Genomic DNA, 18,020 nt, shown 5'->3' with positions numbered 1-18,020 from the left:
TTCCCCACTCATCTACACTTTCCCCCCAGCAAGCTGGGTACTCATTTTACCGACCTCAGAAGGATGGAAGGCTTAGTCAACCTTGAGCCAGCTACCTGAACCCAGCTTCTGCCGGGATTGAACTCAGGTCATGAGTGGAGAGCTCGGACTGCAGTACTGCAGCTTTACCACTCTGCGCCACGGGGCTCTTTATCCTAGTATACAAGGATTAAAAGTGCAAACAGATTAATGAAACAAATGCAGATCCACAGCTTTGCATTCCAATGCATTTTTAGGCCACCAATGTTTTTGAGCACTTGCACAGACTACAAAACTAAACACTAGCCAGACACAATGTGGCATTAGTTCCACCAAAGCCAAAAGAATTAGTGACAGCAATTAGGCGTTTTTCACTTGCCCATTCTTGAGGTACAAGGGGAACGTAATTGAGGTCAAACGGTGGCTCTGTCTGATCCAGATTTAGAGTCGGTGGTAAAACTTTATGGTTACAAGCCAAAGCTGTGAATGCTGCCTCAATTGCCCCTGCAGCACCTAACAGATGGCCTGTTGCTCCCTTTGTGGAGGAAACTGCAAGAGAGTATACATGCTTCTTAAAGAGTCTCTTAATAGCTTGATTCTCTGCAGCATCTCCTAGTGGAGTGGAGGTGGCATGAGCGTTGATATAACCTACATCTTCAGGGCAAATTCTGGAATTCTTTAATGCTGCTGCCATGCATCTAAGGGGAAAGAAAAAAAAGAAAGAGATGAAGGCTTTATCCTGCATAACTTCACTGGGGAGCGAGTTCCACTGATCTCAGAAGGGCTTACTTCTGGTAAACACGTTTAGCATTGTACTGTAATTGCTTACTTTTTTAATGGGAAAGGTTCATACAGTGGCTTGGATCCCTTGGTCTCTGTTGATTAAAGGGATTTCCATCAGTGAAGCAGGACCAGGGCTGGCCCTGCCACTAGGCAAACTAAGCAATTGCCTAGGGCACCGGCCTTCTCGGGGCTCGTTGAAATGTGACTCAGTGACATTATCAGTGTTGGCGGCGGGGGGGGGGGGGGGGGGCACAAGAAATTAGTCTTGCCTAGGGTGCCAGATAGTCAAGCTGGTCTTGAGTGGGACTTACTTGCCTCCCATTGTATCCCCAAATCCCAACTGAAATGCTGCTCCTGTGGAACAGGAGACTCCTAGGAACAGCATGAAGGGGGACTTAAGAGGTTTTCAATCGTAGGAAAAAACTGGGGAAAATCATATTTTTTTAGCTGAAGTTTTCTGAAGGATCCAATACCTAATGAAAGAATGGGGCTAAGCATTAACATTGGAATACCAGTATAACATATTAATTTTGTGCAGTTCACACAACTTCACTAGACACAATGTAAATAAGAACAGAGCCCTTAGGCTTCATCTTTAAGGCAGGAATAAATGCATCGGACTTGAATGCCTATCAAGTTAATAAAAACAGCCTATGGAATATACTGCTGTGTTAAAACTGAACTGGAAAATTCAGTCCTAATGAGCGGAAGATATTATTTTGAAGGTTCCGCTTTGTTGGTTCTTTAAACAGAGCAAATCCCTCCTCAAACACTTCTTTTACTATATCTAATGAACAGTGTAATCCTAAGAGGACTTTCCTAGGAGTAAGTGCCACTGAATAGAACTCCATAGGATTCTGAGTAGACCTGCTTAGGATTGCTCTTTAATAAAATTAGAAACCCTCTTCCTGAAGTTTAATATAATTAGAAGTTTGATAAACTTCATTGCCATTGAAATTGGAAGAGGTTAATTAATTAAAAGGGGTTAGACTAGATGACCTTCCTTGGGGGGGTACCTTGAAACTCTATGATTCTATGAAACCTTTCCCACAAAATTATTCATCATTTCTGTAATGTTCGTATGCCTGATAATTGTCATCTGAGAGATCCCATGATAGCCCTCAAGTCAGGTAAGAATGAGGAACAGTGATTTACTCATAGATTACTAGAGAGCTGAAAGAGAATTTGAAGTTTAGTTGTCCACATTTAAAACCAAAAGTGCATTAGGTGTACCACACTTGTTCCCTCACTAGAATGTCACAAAATCAAAAATAAACTGTTTTTAAACTTGCTTGGAACTTTAAAAACATCATGCATCTAAAAAAAAATAGAAAAGTGTGATTTATAGCTATATTACCAATTGGGAAGAATCACTTTGTAATGGTTCCTAGTTTTTACCTGAAGGCACCATCCCCATCTGGATCAGGTGCTGTTATGTGACAAGCGTCCCCTGAGAGTCCATAGCCCAAAATTTCTGCATACACTTTGGCTCCTCGTTGTACAGCATGCTCATATTCTTCCAACACCAAAACTGCAGCTCCTTCTCCCATGACAAAGCCTTCTCTCTGTGAATGGAATGGCCGGCAGGACAGTTTGGGGCTCAAGTTAAAGCTTGTACTCAGAGCCCGAGCTCTAGCAAACCCAGCCAGAGACAATGGGCTAATGCAAGCCTCTGTTCCTCCAGCCAACATCACATCAGCATCCCCATAGGCTATAAATCGGAAGGCATCTCCAACAGCATGGGCCCCCGTAGTGCAAGCAGTCGATACAGCATGGTTGGGACCTTTCAAGTGGTATTTAATACTAATATGACCTGCAGCCATATTGACTAAGATCTTTGGGACAAAAAATGGGCTGACTTTGTTATACCCTTTTGTCCTGAACATCAAGGCGGTATTGGAAATATCTTCCAGTGGAACCATCCCCATTCCTATTGCCACACCAGTACTTAAATGGTCCAGTTCAGACTGTGGGCACCAGCCAGAGTCTTTTAATGCTAGATCGGCAGCACCTATGGCCATAATGGTAGCAGCAGACATGGCTTTGCTCTCTGTTTTTGACACGAAGTTTTCTGCGTGGAACTGACCTTCATCAACTCCCTTTGGAACGCAAGCAGCCACTTTACATGGAACACTGGAATATTCCTCTCCATCAAGAGCAACAATCCCACAATTCCCTTGGAGAAGACTGTTCCACACAAACTGAGTTCCAACACCAAGAGGAGATACTAATCCTATACCTGTGATAACCACTCTCCTTCGGGCAAGAGAGACTGCACTAGTACTCATATGCTTATTAATAATTCTTAAATGGTGACGTGTTTGGAAACTTTGAACACTGAGGCATCCCATTCTAAATAAATCTTTCAAGCACTGGAGACGCATGGTTGCACTGCAGGTCCTGCAACAGACAAAATAAAAATTATTATTAGTATTGTTATGAAATGTCACAGTCAGGTATTTGAGTGGAAGACAGTGTTCTGCAATTCGACATCTAGCCAAGTTCTTGGATACTGCAGATGTATCTTCAAGGGATTCTTGCTGTTCCAAGCAACACTGTCGTCTGGAGCTGAGCTAGTGTTATTTGCTCAATGTCCAGAATGTCCAGGTGTTTCTCAAGACTTCTACGCACTGCTCCAAGGGCTCCAGTGACAACTGGCATGATTGTAACATTCTTCTCCCAGAGATACTCTGTCTTGGTATTTTGAACTCTTATTTGTGACTCTTGATATTTTGCTTATGAACCTGGCATGATAGAAGATTTGGATTTATACCCTGCCCTTCACTTGGGAGTATCAGAGCAGCTTAAAATCTCCTTTCCTTCGTCTCCCCACAACAGACACCCTGTGGGGCTGAGAGAACTCTGAGAGTACTGTGACTAACCCAAGGTCACCCAGCTGGCTGCATGTGGAGAAGAGGGAAATCAAAACTGGTTCTCCAGATTAAAGTCCACTGCTCTTAACTACACCAAACTGGCTTTCAGAAATAGCCTTGAAAGTGCCTAAGCAGTCTGGAAAAAAAAATCAGTGGCACCAATATTAGTTTTTTAAACACACAAGTAATCAGGTAGCTGGGAGTTCTTCCTAGCCTTGAGAAGGTTATTCAAAATCTCTCTAAAAAAAAAGAAAAGATGGACAATGCAAAAAATTAGTAATAATAAAAATATGAGCATATTTGCCCAAACTTCATACAAATCCATAAAGCAGAGTGTCAAACAAGGGGTTTGTGGCTTATTCCTGTACTGTATCTATGTGTTTTGTGCTCTGCCAACCACAGTATCTTCTACAAAGGCTATGAAGTGATGAGTTATCATAAAAGTTGTGTACCTCTGGCCTCCTAGCCATTTTACTTCAAAACCTTTGTAAGTCTCAGGGTCCCTATATTTTAATTCCAGCATGCTTTGTTCCTTCACGCCCCATCTCCATAGGCTATATTGGTTGACAACAGCATTTCCTCCCACCGAATCTAGTGCATTTATTGAATATTCCATGTTGTTGATTGTACTAGCTCACTAAGTGTAATCCTGTGAGAAAGGCAGACTACAAATAAATAAATACCCAAGAGCTGGGTCATATCCAGTGGAATGTTTTCACTTTCCCATCCTTTTCTACAACAGACCTCATTCTCTACAAGAGACTAGTCATTTTGCGAAGCTCTGGCAGCAGATTGTCGGGGGCTGCTCTTAGAGAAGCAGAAGTCCAAAGACCCCTTGAGAAGTAGGGATCCATACAATTTAGGCAGTTTTCATAAGTCATACAATATAAAAAGACCCCCCCCCCCACGAAAATCAGGAGTGTAAGGCTCAGATCTATTTGTGTGTGAGTGTGACAAAGAGAAACGGTCAATCTAACTATAATTAAAATAAGTTTCAAATAATTTTCAGCTATATAGATTTATTATTTGCGATATGTAGCCCACCCTTCAACAGGCTCAGGTAGGGTAACAATGATGAATAAATATACAAAGTTAAAATTAATTCATATAATTCAAATTATTACACTCCAAAAAGGCTTAAAATACTACTTGTCGCTACTACGCATTAAAATACTTCTTGTCGTTACTACGCATGCCCACACTGACAAAAATGGAGCTTGCTTGTCACTAATCCGCCGCAACCACCCCTTCCGGATCATGGAAGCTTCTAAAAGGAATAGGGAAGGAAGGAAGCCCCCTCCCTTTCTGGAGTCACTTCCTGATACAAATTCTCCTAGAATGAACGCGGGCGGGCGCGCGGTAGAGTAGAAGTTTCTTGCTCTCTGGCAAGACACCTCGGGCGAGTGAACGCCACTACAGAAGGATGGCAGCCGCTATGGGACTGACCTCTCTGATGCATTCGTGAGCCGTGCGCGAGCTCTGCCAGAATTCCAGAGAAACGTTTTTAGAGGCCTCCCGTTTGTTGCTTACGTATGCGGATAATATCATCAGGTGAGAGGCAGACGGGCCCAGCAAGCGATAATTGTAGCGGGGTTGTCAGCAGCTTGCATCTGCTTGGTCGTGGACGTGGGCTGGGGCACGCGATCGGTTTGGCGTAAAAAGCTTCTGAATCACAGTTTTGATGGTTGCTAGAAGTGGTGCGGTCGGGCAGGTATTGGTTTTATGAGGGAAATGTTGAATACCTACGTTTCAGGTAAAGAACACTGTTTGCCGACTGCCTGCCTAGCTTAGTGTTACTACTAGATATCCTTTCTCTGTTGGGCTGAGACGTGCCGATTACTTAAACACGGAGACCCTGCAAAAGCTTCAGCATCACGGCCTCCCTTTCGATAGCTGATTCTCAGTGTTACCTGAAGCAGCAGCGTCGACGCTGCTGAATTGAGTTGCGAAACATGTGCATCTCTTAGGCATGATTGTTAGTTGTATAAAACTTTCCATAATGCATCCGCTCTTCCCCATTCTGCTATGAGGAACTTTTTCTTCATTGTGTAAGCAAATGAGGACTTGCATGAGTACAGTTATAAATATTGGGCATTATTGTCATTTTGATATTATTCTGAGGGCTGTCTCCAGACCAGGGTGACAAGTGGAATCAGTGAGAAGCTGCTTGAGATTTCGTGCTCAGAGATCATGTCACTGTCACTGTTGTGCATGCCCAGATACAAAAAAAGTGGAGCATGCTTGTCACAAATCATTCACCTACCTCTTTACATATTTCTTAAAGGAAGTGAGAGGAATCTTGCTTATTTGTCCCAGTTCTGTGGAGCCACTGATACACAGCTTTATCCAGAATTGCAGTGTCAGCTTGTGTTCAAGTAGTAGTTTCTTGCCACCAGCAAGAGCATCCTAGGTCAAGGACAGACTGGAAATGCAAAACCCAGGACTACCAGGAAAGGAGGTCATGTCCTCTCCATGGTTACGCCATTAAAGCAGGAAGGGCTGGCGAGTGGGAAGACTGCTCTGGGCAGCTGCACTGGACTGGTCCAGGAGGGGTGAATATTGCATGGGGCTGGCCTGGGGGGAAGTAACCCTTGTGCAGGGGGCAGCCCCCAGTCTATTGGCCCAGTAGGAGTTTCCCAATGGCCTTAATGGCAGTCAGCTCTTGCCCTAGGTGGACAAAGTCCATTAAAGAAGAATGGTGGCCACCAGGGGCAGATTGGTCATTAAAGATTTGGGTGGGCTGATTGTGTAGGGGCTGACTGCTTGCACAGGAGCCAGAAATCTTTGTACCCAGATGATTGAAACAACAGTCAGCCTGTTGGGGGTAAGATGACTGAGCAAGAGGTGGTGGTTCAAGTTCATATAATATAGGATGTCATGACATTCATTATCCTGACCCATTTCAGTCCTGTTTTTCAATCTGGGTTTGGCCCTGAAAATGTGTAGCTGCTCTGATGGATTATAGATGGGGAATTCTCGTGGAATACTCAGTGACTTTTACTACACCACTGATTATGGACCACCTGTGTGGGTGGGTGGTGGGGTGGTAAGACCCATCAACTGACTGAGACAAAAAATTTTAATGTAAAGCCACGCTTTGGCAGTTTGTGCTAAGAGATTAGGATTGCATTTGGCATGGCTTTGTTGGAGAAACAGGTTGATGCTGTTGCTAAAAGTACCTTTCCCCGACCCCACCCCACCTGTACATCCAGTATGTGTAGTGAGGAGGGAGAGGGATGTTAACAGCTGTCCATATTTGAAGCAATTTCCCTTTCTTACCTGCTTGGGATGCATTGTCCTTGTATCCATGATTGGAGGAGTAGAAAAACCAGTTTATTTCTGTCCTGAGGTGTCTAGAAAGCACAGTGTATGCCTGACCTGGATAGCCCATGCAAGACTGGTCTTAGAATCATAGAGTTGGAAGGTACTTCCAGGGTCATCTAGTCCAATCCCCTACACAATGCAACAACTTCCAAATACCACACACACACACACATCCCCAATAATGCCTGCTCCATGCCCAGAAGATGGCAAAAACCTCCAGGATCCCTTGCCAGACTGGTCTAGAGAAAATTTTTTGACTGACTCCAAAGTGTCAATCAGCATTTCCCTGAGTGTGTAAGAAAGGGCCATGAGAATTAAGCAGTAATGCAACCCTTCCTGCCCTCCTTCTCATGATCTGCCTAATTCATAGCATTGCTGTCAGATGGCCATTTAGCCTCTGTTTAAAAATCTCCAAGGGAGGAGAGCCCACCACCTCCCGAGGAAGCCTGTTCTACTGAGGAACCACTCTGTCAGGAAGGTCTTCCTAATATTTAGTCAAAAACTCTTTTGATTTAATTTCAATCTGTTAGTTCTGGTCTGACCTTCTGGGGCAACAGAAGCAATTCTGCACCATTCTCTGTATCAGTGGCTCCAACCTTTTTGGCACCAGGAACCGGTTAGGTGGAAGACAGTTTTTTGCTAACAAGGAATGTGTTAACTATGGCATTCCTGCTATTATGTGTGAAAATGAGAGAAAGCTATGAATTCTGGATTGACACAGATGATGACTGTATAATTTTTGGCACTACTGGACCTAGAAAATGGCACACAATATACAAAATTGGTCCCCAGAAGAAGGATTTGAGATCCAAAATGGCTTGCTAAGCAGACCAGTTCTCCTTTGGACCTTTTCTCAAATATAGCACTGGAATACAATATAGTGGTTTTGTGCCATATAAGGACAGTAATAGCATTATGGAACTAATGAGGTTTTAACTTTCTGTATGACTGATATGTTTTGTATTGATGATACTCTTTTTGTATTTTGATACTGTTACTCATTACACAGTCAGAATTGTGTTTTAACATGGAGAGTTTTATCTTTGTTGTTGTTTAGCAGCTTCTCCATGGTCCCAGCAATACTGTGACACCATTATTTCACAACAGGGCTTTTTGGTAGAAAAAGCCTAGCAGGAATTCATTTGCATATTAGGGCATACCCCCTGATACCAAGTCAGCCAGAACTGTGTTCCTGCTCAAAAAAAGCCCTGCATGCAAGTTGTGTCTATTGTAATGTGAACAAAGTTAAAGACATCCACCTTTCATCAGTGCCCTCTTCAAGCCAGTGTGCCAAATCACTTACTGCAAGAGAAGGCAACTTTATTTATGCAAATTTTATTTATTTTATTTCATTCAATTAAATCCCACCCTTTGTGCAGAGCAGGCTATTTCTGTCCTCCTTTTCCCTCCATGTAGGATTTTCAAGGTGGCTAGTAGACAATCATTAAACAATAAAGCGGTAAAAAGGACAAATAAAAAGTGTAACATATCATTAATCACACAGCCCAGTCATAAAAAAACAGCAAGGATACTAAAAAGTAATCTGGAATGAATGAACAGTGGTGCCCAAGCCTTAAACAGTGTTGGGATAATAAAAGTTTTTTCTGGCATTGAGGGAAGCAGGAAGCCAGATGAAGTAAATTCTGCTGCCACCACCATCATCACCTGGTCACTAGCCAACCTGCTTTAGAAGAAAAAAAAAATCCTGATGCTAAAACTCAGCATAGTAGGCATCAGATAGAAGGGAAGGCTACTAGCTATCTTCAAAGCCTTACGTCTCATGACACACCACACTGCTGAAGGTGGAGATATGTGTTTAAGGTAGCAATGGTACCCAGTGACCAGGGGTGGAATTTTAGCAGGAGCTCCTTTGCATATTAGGCCACACACCCCTGATGTAGCCAATCCTCCAAGAGCTTACAAAAAAGAGCCTTATAAGCTCTTGGAGGATTGGCTACATCAGGGTGTGTGGCCTAATATGCAAAGGAGCTGCTGCTAGAATTCCACCCCTTCCACCAAATAGTCATTGCAACCAACTTATGGTGACCCCTCATGTTTTTAAAGGCAAGAGCAACCTCAGCCTTCCCTGGTGACCTCTCATTTCTGGCTCACCCTACTTGGCTTCCAGGGTCTAATGAGCTTTAATCAGGCTCCAATGATCTATGGTTACCTATCAAAAACTGCAACATGAGATATAGGCAGAGTTGGCCCAAGGATCTTTGGTGCCCTAAGTGAACAATTACTTTGGCCTCCCTCCTCCCATATTTAATATGCAGAGATATAAGGAGGACAATATTTGATTATCGTCATGGGACAGGAGGCTGGAAATGAACCACTGTGGTGCAATACATAGGGCATTGTATTTCAGTGGAGAGACTCAGTCATAAGATTTCTAGGTAATCTTAGGATAGTCGCTAATTTCTTGCCAAACCAGAGAGATGGGGGCTGTTGTGAGTGTAAAATGGCTAGCCCAAAGGTTTCCAAAGTAGTGACAGACTAATTTCTTTCGAAAAGATAGAAACCTTGTTTAAGGGTAACAAAAATAATTCTATGCCAGAGGAGAGTTGTTGCAGGTGGCATTAGAGGCTGAATATTTAAATCTTATTAGTTCCAAATATTTGACTTTTCTAACTGTAATTTCAGGGAGAAACCCATCTTGTTTTTCCAATGGAAGCTTGGAGACCTAATTGCTGGGGAAAGAACTAGTCGATTAAATGGATCAAATCAATCTGAAAGGTCAGGATCCTCTGAGAGGGTGATGAATGTAGAGTCTGATGCCCCTCAGCCATCAAGAAATGCTGGTTCTAATCTAGCCCCCGCCCACAGGACACTACAGTCATCAGCTGCTGAGTCTGCTGTCATGGTAACCATTTTAGAACTGTTTTATGCTGAACAAGAAATAGCATTCAGAAGTGAGAGATGAGATTTAAGAACTAAAATAGAGATGGAGTAGACATTTTTCTTCATGTAGTTATTCTTGGAGATATTTTCTCCATATACTTATATAATGTTTGGAAAGTTGTATTTTATCAACATTCAGTAGTATTCAAAGTGAATGTGGATCCTGAGCAAATCTCCATTGCAGAAATTCTATACAATGAACGAATGAAATTTCAGTGGGTTTAAAATGTGTGTGTATGTGTATTTAGAATGTATATATATGATATGTATATAGAAATAACTTCCATGAGGAAAATAAGGAAGCCTGTATCTAAAAAAAGATCACCATGTGTGATGATGGAGGATATTTCTGTTTTGCTGAGTGTATGCATACTGGCACAATTTCTGGCTGTCCCACCACACATGGGACATAGCTAAGAAGGGGTGTGGGAGCTGTGTTCTGGCAACTAAATCTCTGCCAAAAGTCTAGTAAAGTGTGAAGTAAAGAGCTTACAGAAGTAGCTCTCTCACTCTTCTTACCAATATCTTTGCCTCTATCTCCTGCCGTTGATTTCAAGACAGAAAGATTTATTTTAAGGGTACTAATGAGAGTGGGGGAGAGGAAGATGTTCCAGTAGGGATGATTCCTCACCACTAAAGGTAGCAAATGTTTGGTCCCCCCCCCCAATTCAAAAACAGAAAGCTGTGGGTGATTTGCTTCCAGATCGCCAAGAACTGTTAGAACTTTCTCATAATCTTTTTTTAGGCCCCCTGATGGTTCTCTGCTTCTAGCACTCTTGCTCTGAGGTGTGACTTGCTCATGAAGATATCCAAACCAGTGTGAAAAGGCTTTCTGATTTGATTGCCTTTATTTCACCATGATGGATTGTTCCAGTAACCCAAGCCATTGGGGGTTTTGTAGCCATCCATGGACTTTGCCAAGTGGGTTCCTGCTTCCTTTCTTCTGCTTCAGCTGACACCTCAAAATCATGTTCTTGGGTGACAGTGGACCTTCAGGAACAGCATAGGGAGCATAATGGTGGTTTTTAGTGGAAGCATGAAATTCATGGAAATCATCACAGACATACACACACACACACCCTTCTGCAAAATGAAAACCCTGGAGGAACTGTATGGTTGGATACACCATATTATTTCTTTGATGATATCTAAGTTTCATTTGTTAGTCAAGAACCTTTGCCAAGGAGAGCCGAGCCAGTTTGGTGTAGTGGTGAAGTGTGCGGACTCTTATCTGGGAGAACCGGGTTTGATTCCCCACTCCTCCACTCGCACCTGCTAGCATGGCCTTGGGTCAGCCATAGCTCTGGCAGAGGTTGTCCTTGAAAGGGCAGCTGCTGTGAGAGCCCTCTCCAGCCCCACCCACCTCACAGGGTGTCTGTTGTGGGGGAGGAAGGTAAAGAAGATTGTGAGCCGCTCTGAGACTCTTTGGAGAGTAGGGCGGGATATAAATCCAATATCTTCTTCTTCTTCATCCCTACGTGCATTAGAATTTATGCGCACACACAATTTCATATTGTGAAATTGCAGACTTATTTATGTGCAAAGGCTACATATTTGAGTGATGGGGTATAAATCAATGGAAATAAATAATAAATGTGTACCCAGTAGAGAAACTGGGACTTTATCTTTCTGCACAGAAAATCCCTTACCTGATTTAAAGTAACCTTTTTGCATAGTCTCTTGATTGAAACTGGAAGTTGACTTATACTTACAGACCACTGGTTCACCTAGCCTGGTATTGTCTGTATTTTTTGGCAGAGGGTTTCCGAAGAATGAGACAGAGGCTTTCCTAGGCCTGCTAGCTGAAATACTTTTAATTGAGGTTAATGTTGGGGACCTTCTGCATGCATAGCATATGTTCCACCAGTAAGCAATGTTCAGGTCTTCTTGATAAAGCTTGAACAGGAAATACTTTCCATGAATGGTGCAAATTGCATCCACATAAGCATCTTTCTGTAGACTATTTAAAATGACCATTCAGGTGTTAATTTTATATATTATGGTTTTAATAATTGCTTAATGTTTTAATTTAATACTGTGTTATAATAGATTTTTGTATTTTGTGAAGTTAATTTGCTGTTAGCTGCCCTGAGCCTGTTCGCAGGGATACACATAGAAACAAACAAACAAACAATTAAATAAAATCCAACTCTTTGAAAATCTGCATATGACAACTGAAATGAATTTTTTTCCCATTTTTAGACAGGTGAAATGGTTTTCTTAAAGACGCTTCACTCAAACTTTCAGCATGTAATGATATATGAAAACCCTGGTTTACAAAAGAAAGCATTGGCTTGTATCCCAATCTGGGAACTTAAAAAGAAAGTTCAAGATAGTCTAACACAAGCAAGAAAGACTGATGGAGGTAATAGATTAAATACAGTTTAGACACTTTAAAATGTTAAGTAGAATGTTGTCACATAACAGGCATGTATGCATGTATTACAAATTGCAAACGGTTTGTTCCTTTTCAGAGCTAAAATTTTAAAAAGAAAAATATTTATTTATTTTTATATTTTGCCTTTTTTTCAAACAAAAACTCAAAGCAGCTATTAGAAACAAACTGACAAAAGCAGCTCATAGGAAAGGGCCTTCCTGTCTCTCTCTTCCTCTCCTGCAGAGTGAACTGAGAGACAAAGGGGGCAGGTGACACGACAGTTACCTGCAGCAAGGTGATGGACAATGTTGTGGTTTCCCTCTCCTATCAAAATTCTTGTATGTCTAAGTATTACTGTGGTATCTCTGTTCTTCAAAAACAAAGGAGGTAGTCTCAGTGGAGAAAGCATTAATGCCATTGTAGTCTACATGGTCCCATTCAGGGAGATGGCTTTTTTTTAAAGGTCAGAGCTGATCTGATGAAGAAAACACATTTTTGGGACCACCTAAAATATATATAAAATATGAATACAGACTTTAAGACACTGACACTGAAGATGTAAAATTAACTTCCCCATCCACTTCTTTAAAGACAGTCATCTGAGGATGACTTAAACATGGTGTGAAAGAAGTCAGCCCTTGGACTTTGCACTTGCGCAGCATCTTGTTTAAGTGGGGCTGCCCCTTGTACAGAACAGCTATGTGCAGTTTGGATTTCTACAGTTGTGATCCACTAGTTTGCTAACTAACATGTGTAGATGTTTTGAGTGGGTGGCAGCCCAGTTTAAATGAGACACTGAGAATTGGAGTCCCACAGGAGAACTCTTTTCCTTGCCACACCACAATTAAATCAGATGTAAAAGGTACAGACGAAGCATTTTGAGAACTATATGGGTTTGGATCAGAATTTCTGAATAGTTTGTGTCAAAACAGGCTAAGTAAAATAGCTTGCTTAGTGAAAACAGAAGATATCAGGTGTACAAGAAGATAAGCACCAAAAAAGCATGCTGCTTTAGCTGAAACGATCATAACTGAGGTAAGAAGACTTGTCTAAGTTACCAGAAATTCAAATACACAGTTTTTAATTCAGTGTAGCTTTATTTCCCCTATAGAGTTATAGCTCTGGTTACCCGGACACCGCTGGTACCACAGAAAACAGGTTGCTCATATTTGTGAAATGTAAGGCAAGCAGTTGCCCAATATGCTTTATTTATGAACAGGATTCTTCTTATGTTATTACCCATGTGGTCTAGAGCTAGCCCCCCCTTTCAATGATATGCTAGGCAAAGATTTTTTAAGAATGAAATTCTAAAGGTGGATGAAATACAAGATTTGCCAGAAGTTAATTAGAGTACTTGCTATAGCCTTCAATAGCTCTGCTGTACACACTAACAAAATAAGGTTCAGTAGGTTGAAAATTTTGCCTTTGTGGTTTTTTGGCTACCTGGGACTTTGGGTATAGGCAGTTTGGCTGCTTCATAATTGAGAGGTATACTAACATGAATATACACAGTACCATACTTTTAAGTGGAAAAATTTTAAGTGGAATCAGTTGCATTGCACAAATGTGAGCTGCTTTGGGCACTTTCCTTAATATGTAGAACTTAAATCTGATAAATATTTTATCCTCACCACAACTTTGGGTTCCGATGTGTAGAATATATAATGTTTGCTGAATAATTAACAAGAAGCATAACTTTTTATTCCTGCTACTTGTGGTTAAGAGTGTTGGACTAGTATCTGGAAGTCCAAAGTTCAAATCCCTACTCATGCCCTGGTAGCTCATTGAGGACCTTAACCCAGCCAGATTTGTTCAGCCTAACCTGCCACACAGGGCTGTTGTGAGGATAAAATGGAGGAGGAGAGATTAATGTAAGCCTATTTGGGTCCCCACTGGGGAGAAAGGTGGGATATGAATGAATTAAATAAATTATTTGATTTCAATTTGACTCAGAAAAGCCGAGTTAGGCTTCAAAATGAACCTAATTGAAGCTTGATAGTTGGCCATTGTAAAGAACATTATCTATTTTGAGTCTCTCATTCTATGGGGACCAACTTCATAGCAACATCATATTTGTTTACACAAGAAAACCCAAGCTCAGTTTTCATGCTAGCTGGAGAACAAAATGGTGCTATCTTTAACTGAAACAATGCTTTTGTTCTTGATGTGAATGTTATTAAATGCAGGAAATGCAGGAAACTCACAAATACCTCCCCTTAGATTCTATGAATTTAGGGGGAGGTATTTGTGAGTTTTCTGCATTGTGCAGGGGTTGGACTAGAAGACCCTGGAGGTCCCTTCCAACTCTATGATTCTGTGAAAGCGATTTACGATATAGTTACCGTGTGGTATTTAGGGTGTGTTCAGTTTCTGCATGTATTTTATTAATTACTACTATTGGTTATTGAAAGGTATGAGGAATATGGACCATGATGTTCTCCTTGCTGGTAATGTAGACCTGTCAGTGTCAGGGGGTAGGAGTAGCTTCTAGGTTTCATCAGCAGCTGAGGCAAAGATTCCTTGTTTACTCACTGGGAGATTACATATTGATGAAGAAGAATGGACAGGCCAGCCTGCAGAGACCCCAAGAACCAGTTCAGTCTTTGGTTTCTATTGTACTTATATTAGCTGCTAAAATATAGAAGGCTTTATACTCTGGCTTTCTCAGCCATCTTTATTAAACCCACAGAGCTTCCTGGTAAGCATTCAAGGCCTCCCAGCCCTTTTTTCATTCCACATTGGTGATTGGGAGCCTGACACTGCCCCACTAGTTATATGTGCCACCTCTCAGTAGTTCAGAAATTTAGCTGTGGCCATAAAGAGTTCATTCCTGATGTAGGCAGGATCAGTGTCTGTGGATCCAGGCTTCTGTGGGTTCATTTGGCTAATAAGGGATCTGTACCATGGGAACAGATTGCTGTAGCCATGATGTAAGAATGAGAAGTAACATCACCATCCAGTACAGTAGCCTGCATCCTCTCAGCACGGCAACTTTGCTATAATCCAGCCCGTCTTCCTGTAACATTAAACCCCTCCCAAGCCCTGTAGCCTTTCAGCTTCCAAACATTGTGATCAGTGATTTCAGGTTTTCATGGCTGGTAACATCATTAGGGTTTGTAGAATCTTTCGGGCTCAAGTGCTGTGTTCTACTGGAGAAAGTTTTCCTTCCAGATGTTTCGTTCTCAGCTGCGGAGAACATCCTGCAACACCACTGAGGATGTTCTCCGCAGCTGAGAACGAAACATCTGGAAGGAAAACTTTCTCCAGTAGAACACGGCACTTGAGGCCGAAAGATTTTACAAACCCTAATTGTGATCAGTGTTTATGCCTATAAAGCCAACTAGTTGCTTCCAATTAGCAACTTCTTGGGGGACTGATGCCCTCAGAACCACAGGTCTCTTAGAGGCCAAATGGGGCTTAACCAGGTAAAGCTTAGCTTCGGGTGTCTAATTTATACCTTTAGAAAAATGAAAGCCTGTTGCAGCTTCCATTCCAGATTTGATATAAAATATTAAATGAAATACAATTATCATTTCAAAGTAAATCTGTGATTCTTTTGGAAATTACTTTCACTCCAGTTCTGCATAATTTCTGCAAATACATATTCAGATTAATTTAACTAGATTTCTGAAAATCTAGTCTTAATTGCTCTGTGTTTCATTTTTTTAGGCACCCTTGTGAATGAACAGGACTTTCTGTTGCTGGAGCTTCTGAATTGGTTTAAATGTGATTTTTTCCAGTGGGTAAACAACCTTCCTTGCAGCAAGTGTGAGGGCCAGACAGAATCTAAAGGTAACTTGACACCTAGTGAGGATGATCTGAGATGGGATGCAAGTCGAGTTGAAAATCACTTTTGTAACCATTGCCAATTAAGCAACAGATTTCCAAGGTGAGTGTAATATGTAGATGGTTTCATGGTTTTGGTCTGTGTCTGAAATGTTTATGCTTCGTACATTTGGGAGCTAATAACCATTCTTTGCATTAGAAGGAAAATGCTGGACTGTAACTAAAGATCCATGAGTAGAGCTTTATTTTGATTGCTGCAGTGTTACCTAAAGAGGCAGTCTCCTATTTAATTGGGGGAAATTACTTTTCCCCCAATTAAATGTCCAGACTTGTTCCTGGATACCATCCATTTTGTGTCATTTTAGGTTGAACAGTGCATTGCAGCTTAAGATAATTTGAGCTGATAAATGTAAATCAGGAAGGGTGTTCATGGTTTGTTTGGGGGGTTTTTTGTCTATAAACTGCCCCTCAGTAAGAAGAGGGGATCTGACTGCTAACAGCAGGCCAAATCTATGAAAATAATGGACTCTAACTTGCATAATTGATTTCTGCTTGTCTAAGGACTGCTTTGAATCCAAACCATGGTGTTTGTTTTGCTGCGAGCTTAGAGTAATTTCTCACTTTATCACGTTTTCAGTACTGAAAGTAAGACAGTCTGCACACCTTTAGAGGTACTGTCTTGGGTGATACCATATGAGGGATGAGTGTGGTATGGAAAACAGGTTCTGGAGCTGAACGTTGATAGTCCAAATAAATGCAAAATATTGAAATGTTTGTTAGTTCAGTTGCCTATTCTCAAATAGTCAGATATACTTGAAACTGTCTTTAGTGAATCAAACCATTGGCAAGGTCAGGATTTTTGACTCAGATTGGCAGCAGCTGTCTGGGTCAGCACCGGCCCAAGGGTGTATAGCACCCCAGGCAGGTCCCTGTGCCACCCCCCCAGATGCCGTGAGGTGAGGTGGCGGCACCCCCTTCCCTCTGCTCCCCCCACGCATTCACAGTGCGCTGCATGTGGGCCCTGCTGGCCCCAACGTAGCATGTATATTATCTTTAGAAGGATGGCGCTGAAGTGAAGGCTTCTCCCCCCTCATTTCCAGAACCGGAAGAGAGGGGGAGCCAAACCTTCTCCAGGGCCGTCCTTCTAAAGATAAGACGCATGCCATGTTGGGGCCGGCAGGGCCCGATGGTGGTGGGGCGAAGGGAAGGGAGGGGTGGGCAGCGGTGGTGGTGGCAGCGCGTGGAGTGAAAGTGGCAGTGATTGAACCTGGGACCTTCTGCATGCCAAGCAGATTGCCATTGAGCAAAGATCTCATAGGGCAGGTGAACATGCAGAGATTTTTGCAGTTGTCAACTCTTGCAGAAAAAATGAACTTTAGAAGTGGTAGAATGGACTAGATTTCAGGTGTGTATCATTTTTAATGGGAAATGAAAAATATTGGGGGTGGGGATCTTTGCAAGTGAAAAATTAGTATATTGGGGAGAACAGCTGTATCCCAGCTTATTTTATTCTGTGCCGGTTTTCCACTTCCAGAAAAGTTGGAAAGCATTGCAAAAGTGTAATGCCTCACCTGCTGCTACAGTCGATTCCTTTGCCTCATCATTCTATGACCTTGTTCCCACCTCATTCTGTTGTATGTGTAGACCAGGACTTATGGTTAATGGTTTTAAGTTTCTTTGATAATGGCTGCAAAAAACAAAATAAACCCACAAGTTTTAAACTATTTGCACAGGTACAATAATACCGAAAAACTGCTGGAAACTAGGCGTGGACGCTGTGGAGAGTGGGCCAACTGCTTTACCCTCTGTTGCAGAGCTGTAGGTTTTGAAGCAAGATATGTTTGGGATGCAACAGGTATTATATCACCTTATATTATTGAAAGAGATGTAAAATGTTCTCATGTGCCTCCTGAATTAGTACTAGTGGATGTTCATTTTAAGTTACTGGAATTATTCTG

The 18,020-nt window shown here is 41.9% G+C and overlaps 2 protein-coding genes across 2 annotated transcripts in view; one reads left to right on the top strand and one right to left on the bottom strand.

Annotated features, from left to right (window-relative positions):
* Positions 1–255: 255 nt before the first annotated feature.
* OXSM (3-oxoacyl-ACP synthase, mitochondrial) lies at positions 256–5,319 on the bottom strand. The gene is made up of 3 exons (XM_060248801.1): positions 5,205–5,319; positions 2,200–3,201; positions 256–716 (listed from the first exon to the last, which is right to left on the bottom strand). The coding sequence occupies exons 2-3, from the start codon at positions 3,183–3,185 to the stop codon at positions 314–316; spliced, it is 1,389 nt and encodes a 462-aa protein (XP_060104784.1). The 5' UTR covers positions 3,186–3,201; positions 5,205–5,319; the 3' UTR covers positions 256–313.
* The window catches only part of NGLY1 (N-glycanase 1), a 33,482-nt gene continuing 20,370 nt past the window's right edge, over positions 4,909–18,020 (top strand). Inside the window, exons 1-5 of the mRNA XM_060248800.1 lie at positions 4,909–5,225; positions 9,642–9,861; positions 12,102–12,264; positions 15,946–16,165; positions 17,796–17,917. Coding sequence (XP_060104783.1) covers positions 9,757–9,861; positions 12,102–12,264; positions 15,946–16,165; positions 17,796–17,917 — 610 coding nt within the window. The 5' untranslated portion in view covers positions 4,909–5,225; positions 9,642–9,756. The remainder of the gene's footprint in view (positions 5,226–9,641; positions 9,862–12,101; positions 12,265–15,945; positions 16,166–17,795; positions 17,918–18,020) is intronic.

This window comes from Heteronotia binoei, chromosome 10 (genome assembly GCF_032191835.1).
Source record: "Heteronotia binoei isolate CCM8104 ecotype False Entrance Well chromosome 10, APGP_CSIRO_Hbin_v1, whole genome shotgun sequence".
NCBI lineage: Eukaryota > Metazoa > Chordata > Lepidosauria > Squamata > Gekkonidae > Heteronotia > Heteronotia binoei.
Note: the sequence above shows the minus strand (reverse complement) of the source record. Positions and strands in the feature narration are given on the sequence as shown.